Source organism: Apteryx rowi, unplaced genomic scaffold (assembly GCF_003343035.1).
Source record: "Apteryx rowi isolate R43461 unplaced genomic scaffold, aptRow1 scaffold_470, whole genome shotgun sequence".
Taxonomy (NCBI): domain Eukaryota; kingdom Metazoa; phylum Chordata; class Aves; order Apterygiformes; family Apterygidae; genus Apteryx; species Apteryx rowi.
Window position 1 is genome coordinate 375,498 of NW_020450728.1, and position 12,194 is coordinate 387,691.

The window sequence follows — 12,194 nt, forward strand, 5'->3', positions numbered from 1 at the left end:
AAATACAATTCCAGATAGCTTTTATTCTCTTTTGCTGTATAAGTTGAATCCTTAATAGTTTTCCAAAACTCATAAAGTTTTATTGTGTGCAAGCAGATCATTGTTATGGTCAGTAGGATATATTCTTCACTCAGCAGGCAGTCTTCTTTCTTATTACCCCTAGAACACTGTTGAGCACTTGAATGCAAATATTAATATATGATCTTGATCCCTATTTTTGTTGTGTGTCTTTAGCAGCCAGATAAGCAGCTCAGATTACGCCATACCTGAAATCTGAGATGATGACTACTTACAATTCTCATTAACTGTTTGACGTCATTTTCAGTTCAGCTTTGTTAGGAATTTAATGACAAAATGCTTAAGCCACTTTGAAAAATGTATGGGTCTAATGTCTGATGATCCTACTTAATGTCACAAGTCATAGTGGGTTACATTTGTGTCTCTTTACTCATGGTGACACACAGCTTATTCTTCTGATAGGCCTCTTGGCTTTAGTACAGTAGGATCTACTAAACAAACAACTCCCTCCCCCCCCCCACCCCCGGAGTCAGAAAGTTTAATTTTGGAAAAAATGTGGGCAGTGATTCCTCAGTTTTGTAGATTTTTCACATAAGAGACTCGAGCTTCTAAGCCATGCACGTTCTAATTCTCAGTATCGTGATCTTTAATTAATAGATCCACTTGATCTCATTTTCATTAAATGCAGGTTACAGATAAGCACATAGATGGTAGAATAGACTTATAAAAAAAAAAACACCGAAAAACACTAGTCATGAAGCCTTCTGTATAAGGTATCCTTTTTGCTTTAATTCATTTAGTTCCTCATCCTTAGAGGACCTCTCTTTTCACTTCATTTGTTATGTTAAGAACTGTCAATTTGATGCTAGTGTAGTAACTTTTAATATCAGGCAGTTAGTAGTTCCACATTCTTAAATCACATTTTTTTTATAAACAGTAGCTAAACTATTTAAATATACTACTAGCCCAGTTTAGCCCTTACAATAAACACAAACAGCCAGCATAACTGGGTTGGTTTAATTTCCATTAAGTATTTTGCATTGAATAAGCCAGGTCTGATCTTTTCCTTTAAGGAGGGAAAAAGAAAAAAAAAGATGGGCTTTTTTATTCATCAGGAAGACTGATACATTTATAGTAATGAATTCTGTGAAAGAAAGTATTATCCCATAATTATTTTTACAGTTAAAAAGTCACATTATTAAAAATGCTACTATAATATAATTAGTTGTACACCTCTGTTGTCTATTGTACCTTTTAACTTTTTTCTCAAAATCAATAATATGATGACTAAGGATATCCAGGGCACCGAAATGTCCCTCTGTTAGTAGTAGATCCTTAACAAGATAATTAAGGATAGATTAAGTCCAAATAATAGACAATATAATAGCCATGTTGATCTAGAAATCTAAAATGACTGACAGACATAGCTTCCTGCATGCTCCAAGAGTTAAATTCCTCACTAAAGATTTTTTGCAAAATATAATCTGCTTCCTTAGTTTGTTTTGGCTCAGCTTCATTAGCTGGCTGCTACATGGTAAAGATCGCTATGCAGCAGAGTTGATGCTTAACCCTCTCTTCCCTCTGCTAGTTGAAAGGGAATCCAGAAATTTGAGGTCTGCACCCTGCACTCCCACCTGCAAACTCAGTTGTGGTGTTTTCCATATGATTCCACAAAGGGAACACAGTGCTTTACTATACTCTATTTCCCAGAGTGGCAAGATAAGGCAACCATTAATATACTCCTTTAGATAATAATAACTATCGACTGTTTCAAGAGTGGAGGGACGTGTTATCACATTCCACTGTTTACAGACTTTATTGATTTAATGGGCCATTTCCTCATATCTGTTCTCAGATTTTCACTCCATCAGCTTTCAGATGTTGCCTCAGCAGAACAGTGAGAAGGGGCATCAGGGAGCATCTCACTCCTTTGCTGTCCAGACCCCAGCACAAAGGCCAACACTTTAGGGATGATCTAAATTCTGCAAGATAGGTATAGTGCCGTACATATACAGCTRTGTATGTGTACAAAAATGTCACCCACTAGCTGGAGATTTGTGGCATCAGAGTGCCTGAAGGAGCTGTGGAGTCTCCATCCTTGGAGATATTTCAGAACAAAGAAAGAGGGGAACTGTAGGAAATGGCAATATTGCATATAAACCTTCCAGGGACTCTGCCCTACCAGTAAATGGACAAATCTTTGGAGGTTTGAGACTTCATGCATGCTCCTTCCTAACCTCAGTGCCTGCTGAGCTCCCCAGTTCCTTCCATCCGTGTATCCACCTGACATAAAGGATCCCTTAGTCTGTGCAAATGTAGTATGAAATGCTGCCAAAGTAAAAATCAGATTATTAACCTCTAGTTGTAATGACTTTGTTTGCGCTTGTCTATTGGTGGTGTAGAGCAAGAAAGTCATTTTTGAAGGAAAAACAAACAAACAAAAAGGATTAAAGATCCTTGCCACTAGTCTTTATTTGAAAGATATCATGGTTCCTTATCATTTGCTTTTTTGCTGTAGGAGATGATTTCTCCAGGCAGAGTATTCCTTCACTAGTTTGTAGCAACTTTATTTCTCAGTGCTTTTCAGTGCCACAGACTGCTATGATTTCTTCTGTGTTTGTTTTAAATAAAATTCTGTGTCTGTCATTTTGACAGAAAAAGATTAACCCAGCAAGTCTAAAATGATTAACCAAATGAAAAATTTAATGGCTTTATGTCTGTGGGCAAAGCAAAATCTATGTAGGCACAAGTACGAGTGCTGACTCCTCATTTTGTCTTTCTACATTTATGACATAGAAAAGAAAGTTGCCTGCTGGCATTTGAGGTCTTCCAATGACAGATTGGACACAATAGAAGAAAAGTGTTTGGCATGACTAATGAGAAAATTCAATGCAATTATGTATGATTTATTACATCTGTGTTCAAATTTATGAGCAAATTATTTTGAAACGAGGAGGTCTTTTGGCCTTAAAATGAACTATGTCTCTACTTAAAAATATATATATTATGATATCTGGTGCACTGCTGTTATATCTATTAGTATTCTGTAACTTAATAAAAAATGGTCACAATTCAGTCGCAAGTAGCAGCTAAATAACAATAGTAGTTGCCATGGTTTATAACTTCGAGTTATGTCTGGGTACATTTATTATTTTAACAGCTGTTTAGAAATTTCTTATTTATAAGAACCYGATTTAAAAAAAAATCTCATCTTAGCTGTCACTATTTGTTTGTACTGCAGTAGAACATAGGCACCCTTATAAAAGCGAGGCCTCCAATGTGGAGGGCAGCACATACAGTATATACAATCATTATTTTTTTTTATATAGGTAGATAGATATATATTATATCTATTATTTACATATATATATATATATATACACACACACTACCACAACATCTTAGAGTTTCAGTCATGAATAGGGACGCCTTTCTGTTAAGCATGCAACAAAAAGAACCAAAATGCAGTCACGGGGGAACTGACCACTCAACTTCTCCCTATATTGACACCTCTGCAACTGGCTTCCAAGGTAGATCACAGCGCCCTTGTTGGGAATGGCTGATCTAAGAGAAAGACAAGAGATGGCTCAGGAGGATCAAAKGATGATCAAAAGGATCCAAAAAGGGAAATAAGCATGGGGTAGAATCACTCTGGCAAATGATGAGGCTAGAGGAGGAAAATAGATATAAATGTGTCTGTGTTGGGGAGGAAGAAGAAAGAATTGCATGGAAGGAATTGGAAAGCAAAGGAGTGAGCCAAGTGGAGGACAAAGATAACTTTAGTTCTCTTTTGGAAGAAACTAAGAGAGGGGAAAAATGGAGACAAGAGAAGAGGAATGAGTTGCCATAGGAAAAGAGGCAACTGGTATGGTGGGCATGGCAATCAATTAGAATGATTGTATTTTAATAGTTAAAAAATTATATTAATACAAACAAGGCAATTCCTTCAAATATTTTACAACCTCCTGTCACAGACTTGCAAATGTTCTCACGCTTAATGCTACAGACATAACTAATCTTGCTGAACAGTGGTAGATGGCATGAGATGGAGAAAAGAAATGCAAGAAGAGAGGAAAGACACTGTAATTGTTTGTTTGCTCCAGTGTAGAACAACTTCACCTGCCTGACTGGCTAAGCACTGCCAGATCTTATTCATAACGGAAGTGAACCTGAAAGTATTTTAAACAAATAAGTCTAATGTGTTTGCTGACTTTTTTTTTTCTTCTCATGTACATGAGAGTCTAAGAAAAAATGTAAAGGTGAAAAAATGTAAAAGTGAAAAATGTAAATAAAAAATTGAAATAATGGGCAGTGAATACTGCACAAAGAGAAGAAGCTCATGAGAAGATCCTTATCACTATCTAAACTGTAGAACAAAAAAATGGGAATGTTTGTAGGTGGCAGGGCAGAGTTTCTTCTTTTTACAGTATTGCCACCTAATCTCGTAATTTTTGAGATTGGAATAAAGTCAATGATTGGTTAAGTATTTCATGAATAAATCTAAAATACTCCCCATGACAGAATTTATCAGTCAACCTCAACTTAGCTGTGAGAGAATTCACACCAGTGCAATTAAGATCTCAGAATATCAGTTTGGTAATAGAAACAGAAGGGCTTCACGTTATTCTGGATTAGCGAAAACAAAAGGATGTTGATCCAGCTGTGCTTTTAGAATTTCTTTTCAGAGAGCTCATTACTGTGCTCTGTGAGTGCTGTCAGAAGGTATGAAGTTTCATGTTATTTTTCTTTCAGTCAATTGATGTATGTATCCTGTATCAGTCAGGTATCCAGTAAGCATTAAACCTAACAACTCATTATCATTAATGAAAGAAAAAATGATTACTGTTAAAGAAAATTATGCCTATTTGATCTTGGAAAAGTAAATGAAAAATGTTCTAATCTGCATATTGTTTGCTAACTCTRCCCAACAGCTGAAACATGAGCCAAGTATATTCCATGCAAAACGAGTTGTGGTGCAGGCTCCTGTGTGGATGTAGGTTGAAGGATGCCCTGGAGGGGCTGGGAGGGTCAACGGACAACTGGCTTTGTGCACTGCTGAACAGCACTGCATCTTCTCTAGGGATCAGTGCCCATACACCTCCTAAACTGATGCACACTTAGACTGTTAAGCAGATTAGATGCTGTTTTAGCAACATACACTTGAAAAGCAACACTTTCTTTTAGGTAAAGAGCTCTTCAGGAGGTTTAATAAAAACCCTTTTGGACTCCAACTTAGCCTGCAGCAGTAAAACGTGTCCAGTCCCCTGAACACAGGTTTAAACCTGAAGAACAAATCTGAGTCTGCAGTGATCCCTCTGCTTCCTTGTTCTTCAAAATGTCAGCTCTATGTTATTGCTTTTTCTGGGCTTAATTATTAAGCTGGTGTCATCTCATATGTACTTAAGTTGTGCTGGGCCTACTATTTGGCCGTTAGCAGAAACTGAAAACTATTATAAAAATTGTGTGTCTGAAGATAGTTATTTTGTGGTTTCATCCTGGAATCAAATGAACCTTGGTCAGTTTGCCAATTAAGTTTTTATTCTAGAGTGGAGAAGGATCTGTTTGTGCACAAACACAAAATTTTAAGTTAAATCTAAAATAAGAGACTTTGAATGAAAAAGGCAAAAGGAAAGATCTCCCAGTATTCCAAATTTGTTTGATTGAAATCAGAAATACTAAATATATATGTACACAGCAGAAATAAACACTTTTTTTAAAAACTATGAGCTTTGCCATTCTCTGATGTCTTAAGACTTAGACTAAGTATAATGTGCAGCTAAGTAACTGAGTGAAGTGAAGGCAAGATTTTATAGAGTTTTAGTAGACAGAGTTTCCTTTCATTGAAGCACAAAAGCTGTGTATATAGAATTCAACTGCTGACTACTTGATTCTTCTCTGYGTTCTCCTAGGTTTCTCTTGTCCACCTCCTAAAGACAGTCCGGTTGCTACGCCTCTTGCGTCTCCTTCAGAAGTTGGATCGTTATTCCCAGCACAGCACAGTTGTTCTCACACTTCTTATGTCCATGTTTGCCTTGCTTGCTCACTGGATGGCCTGCATTTGGTATGTCATTGGGAAGAGGGAGATGGAGCAGAATAATCCCCTTACCTGGGACATAGGTGAGTTCTCTTTCTTGGATATATGTGTGTGTGTGTGTGTGTGTGTGTGTACGCATGTATGTATAGGTATATACACATATACATATACACGTAGATGTATAAACCATTCATTGTGTCCTTTTCAGGACTGGAGAAGAGGCATTTATCAATGAATAGAAGATTTTGGAACTTTCATATTTAATCCTGCATTTAGTCCCCACCCCAGCCTGTTTGATTTCTTTGATTCTGTTTCAGACTGATTCTTTAGACTTCAAATCTTTCTTTTTTCCTTAAACTTTAGTATTATTATTAAAGGTTGTACCTATGTGTGATGATGCAACGGGAAAACAATATATCTTATATATGAGCCTGACATTATTAGGTACTTGTATGCTGTTGAAAATATGATACCTGATAGAGCAATACCCGGTAGTGCAATACTCTACAACTTCATAGGTCATTACAGCTTTTCTGTTGAGGTGAATTTCTTCTGCTCTTTTTCTCAGCTGGCATATCAATATCAAGCATCCCCTTTTCTCCCTTTTCTTTTTGTTTCTTTGTATTTCATCATTTTAATTCTAGGTGTATTTACCTTTAGCCTAAAATCCGTTGTGTGTTCATTTAAGCAGGAGGGGAAACAAGGCCAGTGATAAAATTAACTGGAAGAAGAAAGCTGAGCTAGTTTTCTTTATGCTGCTAAATACTAAAGACACAATTAAAAGAGCATGAATAATTTAGACTATGTATGTAACCCATGAGAAAAAAATAGTGTACGTGTCTTTCATAAATGAGCTGCCTCATAGTGAGATAGACATTCCTGACAGGAAAAATGTTTGGTGGAGGTGTGAGGCAAACACCTGTGGCCAAGGGATCAGCGAGCTGGATTTGAACTATGATATCACCTATTCTTATCTCCTTTAATTTCTTCCTTCTCCCTTAACCTCATTAGAGATTGAATACTGGTAAGTCTGAAGGAAAAAAAATGAGTATGTTAAAAGTGCCTGACCTTTGTCTAGGTGAGGATGCTGGGTCAGGAAGAGGAAAAGGAGAAAGAAGATCTGTTAAATGCATCTCTCCAGTTTGCCTATAGGTTACTGAAAGTTTTGTGGAGTCTTTATTCTTCTAGTTGTTTCTTTATTTTTCCTTGCTTTTGTAAACCAGTTCTGTGACCTGCTGCTGAACTCCTTGCAGAGTACAAACCCCGCGAAGAAAAGACTGCCGCTGTAGGGGAGACGATACAAAGAAAGCCCACTGTGCCCAAATTGGTCAAATATTGATGACAGAAAAACAAATCCAGAAATAATAACAAAAAGAGTCACTCTGGCAGTAAGCAGCCATGAAGGAACACTGTCAGCTTATTTAGGCCACCAATGATAGCTGGTCTCAAAACAGCACAGTGAGAGCGATGAGGATAAGCTGCCTCCCTGCCCCCTGGCAGCCCATCCCTCTGCCTTTTGCCTGGATTCAGGAAATCCTCCCTCTCCCCTGGGGCTCTTGGCAGTTATTGCTACAAAAACTTTGACCTTCACTCTTCAGTTTTGTTTTCTCTTGGGTAATGACAGCGTCATTGAAATCAAATTCAAATGCCAATCAAATGTGCCAAGAATCTCATTAAAACAAAGCCCAGCGTGTCCAGAAGAGAACCATTTTGCATGACTCCCGTTTGTGTCTCAAAGAAGCATGCTAAGTTTGTATCTAGCTTATCCCATATCGATCATCTTCTAGTGGAGTCCGAGGTGGGAACAGCTTCTTGACAGCCTCTCAGTGTTGACTTGTCTCACCATGAGACTTGTCAGCGTTTCCTGGGCAGCCACAGGCAATACACCTCCAGTACAAGGACCGAAGCACTTCTTAAAGKTGTGTACTCTTAGGTTTTAGCCCTCTTACCTGGAAAAACTGCTTGGTTGTTGAGCTTACTGCCTGAAAGGGATTTTTTTTCCCCCCCAAAAAAATGTTTCTGCAATTTTCTCTGGAAAGCCTTTCTATCACTCTTACAGAGAGACTCTAAAATATTTAGATGCTATAAATGTATGATAAAAATTGCACTGAAATGACTCCTGCAAAGCTCATACATTATTGCCTAGCAAATCCAGATGACGAGATATTAGTTCTATATCTGTCAGGATGGTTATTTCTAAAGTTCTTTCTAGCACTAAGGAAGGCATTTTTTGGCTTGTTTTCTGTTTTGCTTTCTAAGGGGAACAGTTTTAGAAGGTTAAAATACTGGAAATAGGCAAAAAAAGGAGGGAGGGGTTTCAGAAAACTCCAAACACCTGGTATAAAGCCATTAGTTTGCAAAAAAAACTGATAGCACCTATGAAATTGCTGTTTAAACCTATGTGCCACATATATGAACAGTAATAAAAGATTATGACATTTCTTCAGCCAGACTGTGCAAATCCTATTGCTCTCTACATACAAGTTGCTTGTTGGTGAAATGCAATGAAGTTAGGTCTTGGCCCTCTGCTTGCTGCAATTTTTGCTACTCTGATGGTCTACAGATAATGAATTTTAGCTATCATTTCTTTTAATCTTAGGGAAACTTCAAGTGATGAGGGTGCTACTCAGTCTCACAGTGTACACCTCACAGCATCCGTGTAGGAGATGTCTTGAGGGGAGAAGAGAAGGGGTTAAAAGTGATTTAGCCAAGTAAAATGAGATTTGGATATTACAATGAATCACAGACTGAATAATACAAATAGGAGAAATCTTGCTTCAGGATGTAATAAAGGTAGTGCTATGGTAAGACAAAGAGGGCATTCTGTTCTCCTGTGCTAAGGCCTCAATTGAAGCTTTTTTATATAGCTTTGGATAACATTTTAATAAAGATGTAGACAAGATGGTAAGAATTCAAAGAAGAGCAAAAGGAATATGGATGTGTAAAAGAGACTACTTGATGCAAGTAGGACAACAGAGCATGATCCTTAGTTTTGTATTAACAGATGTTCATTTTTAAAATTTTCAGTTTTGTTACAGTAATACCAAAACTGGATATTCAGTTTCCATCAATAGACCTTAATCAAAGTCCTTTGCAGGCATTCGGAGGTCTTCTAATTGGCAACATTAGAAAAATGCAACCCAAAAATATCACTCCTTTACTTTTTTATTAAAAAGATCTTGTTCCCCCCTTGAAAAGTATGCTTTCTGTTCTTCACTGGTGGGTCTCAGCCAGCATCCAGCTGAAGAACTAGCTCCCTGGGCATGGATGCTGCAACACATGTAACAGCTACAAATATAGGGACAGATCTGTTCTAAGGAGGTAAAACTGTGCCAGGAAGAAAAAGATTTCTTTGCTTTTTATGTGTGGATCTATTTTTGGTGGGAAGGTAGAGGGAGAAAGAAAGCTTTTATCAACATCCTTCCTCCATTTAGTGTTTCCTTGGAAAATTTGTAGCACTGAATCAAGACCGAGGTCTTTCTAACATTTTAAAGCCGTACTGTTGTAACATAATACTTTTAGATCTTGCTGTGCTATCAGATATGCACCATAGCCCTGATCTCACAATGTTGACTTAAGTGGGAGTAGCATTTGGTTCCTGATATCTATTTCTCTGGCTAATTTAAACAAATAAGGTGCTTCATTTGCATTTGGATTGGGGCAATGGGAGTGATAAAGTTCTTCCTGTGAAAATACGCAGAGCAGAAAAACATATTTGCTGTGTTCTTACTGGGCCTAATTGTAAGCCTTCCTTTCATTTTTTTTGTCCTCATTCAGAAAGCATTCTCAGTTGCAAATAATTTAAAATAATAATTACATTGAAATTTTAGTCACTTGGTTGTGAAGTGAGAAAGATGTCATTTCTGAGAATATTATTCATGAAGGGTCATAACGTGGTAGCGCTGTAACATTTACCAGTGCAGTATGGTGTTAAAATCTATTTCTCTTGCTTAGTTCTAGTATTGATATTTTAACTGATTACATGGAATATGAGGAAGATATGCAAGCTGGGCACTGTCAGTCTTCAGGTGCTTGAGACATTTACCCCAGCAAGTTTTCCCATCTCAGAAAAAAGCTCTTTCATGTGCAACAGCTTGACTAACGTCTGATAAAAACGTGACTGATCATTCCCATGCACCTGAGACAGTGTTATGCTCCTTTTCCTGCTTTTCACTTTTTCAAATCCTTTGCTGTTATATTCTACATTGTTCCCCTCATTTATTCTCCCTGGTGAAACAGGTGTTTTCCTGAGACACAGCATGCTTTTCTGCAATCTGTAAAAATAAGATTAATTTTGGTTAGCTGACACCGAATAGAGGCTAGACTGTGTTTAGGCTCCTGACTGTTCCTATGACTCTAATTCCATTGATTTCAGTACATTGGTTCTCATTTCCACAGGTTTTACTGATATTAGATTAAAACATAAGGTCTTTTTTGGCTGTCTGCTGTTTTGAATTTGTATGTACTGTGCTACCTCCCTTCAAGCTCTTATCAAATATGAAAAATGCCTCTTAGATCTGTCTCTCCATGAAACAGGTAATATTGAAAAAGTTTCTTGTTGCTAAAGACATTCATTCTGTGAGAATCATATGAGCTGTTGAAACTCAACTGCTTTAAATACAGTGAGGAGATTAGGAGAAGGCCAAGAGTCAGGATGCTGCCTCCATTAGATAGTCAAAGCTGTCAGGTATAATTTGTGTAATCGTCTTGAAAAAAATTTCCTTCCTGTCCAGCAGAAATTCATCTACAACTTTTTATTAGTCCACTCATAGTAACACTTATAACATTCTATCTATGGAGGAGTTGTTATTAGAACCAAATTAAAAATTATATACAAATGACCTCTGCTTATATAGAAAATAAAGGATATACATTTACTTTGGGAGAAGATTTAAAATCAGGAGTGTAAAGATTGCTCTTCATTTATTTAAACCTTTATTTCAATAAAATACCTCAATTTTCATGTGAAATTTTTACTCATTTCTGGTTAGTTTTGTAATCCACAGGACTTCTGAAAACAAGAACTCATTCACCATGGTACTTTCATGTGCTTTACAGTATAAAGCTTTCCCCTCTTTGTTTATCACACACTTACAGTCAAAGCCTTTAAAGGGACTTAGATGTCTGGCTCTCAGGGACAACTTTATGCCCTGAATTAGTTTTCATGGCAGTGAATGGGGAGATTTGGGTGCCAAATGAGTTGCATAGCAGCTGAGTGGAGCCAGTACGAAATGCTGAAAACAGGGTTGTAACTTCAGTCCCTTTCACTCAGGGCTTATACACCTCTGTTTGGGTTGCAGAGAAATTGTAAACCCTCTTCACAGATGCTGAAGGACGTGTATGTACCACATAATGGAGTTTTACATAGAGATCTCCCTAATAGTATTGATACAAACTGGTGTATTGAACTTACTGACCATTTAACTGTGTTTGCTCAGTGTTGTGTCTGTGCTGGTAAGGCCTGCCACCTTGTGCAGTGGTTTATACTCTCATCCCATTCTGCACAAGCAGCTTGGAGTTGTCTGAATCTAGAGCACAGATGTGAATGAGGTTATTCTGGCGAAAAACAAAACAGAAGCCACTGAATTTTGGCTTCAGAGGGAAGAAGAGGTATTGTTACTGAATTTCCTTTTCCTTTAGCACAGTAGCCTGGGTGTAGGAACATGTGACTAAGGTATGGAAGACAGGGGTGCAAGCCAAATGTCTTTGAGGGCTCCATTTCCCAGTGTAGAGGTTCTTCCACTTACTCTTTTTCCTGGGCAGCTCTATCCCATGAATCCCCTTTTTTTTTTTTTTTTTTTTTTCCTTCCTCAACAGAGGAGGAGTCAATGCCAGAGCTAGATGTGAGGGTTTGGACTCTCTTAGGCTGAGGAGAACAGAGATCAGTGTCTTTCACATTTCCTTATACCAGTGAGGTATTAGGGGAAAGGACAATGCACATACTCCCTCTTTTGCAACTAAATTGGCTAGAACTATACGGGGTGAGTGAGAGAGAAAGAGTATGAGTGTACATATGCCTTCCTTATTGAGCCTTTCYAGGGATTTAGACGTGGGACAAGGTGGCTGAGGGGCCCCTGCTGCATGTAGGTATGAGAGAAGTTCATGCCAAGACAGTGGCACTTCTGGCCTTATGTAGAAGTTT

The 12,194-nt window shown here is 37.7% G+C and overlaps 1 protein-coding gene across 1 annotated transcript in view; it reads left to right on the forward strand.

The window, feature by feature from the left end:
- Positions 1-12,194, forward strand: part of KCNH8 (potassium voltage-gated channel subfamily H member 8) — a 207,236-nt gene that overhangs the window by 128,303 nt on the left and 66,739 nt on the right. The window contains exon 7 of the mRNA XM_026078147.1: positions 5,928-6,135. Within this exon, the coding sequence (XP_025933932.1) occupies positions 5,928-6,135 (208 nt within the window). The remainder of the gene's footprint in view (positions 1-5,927; positions 6,136-12,194) is intronic.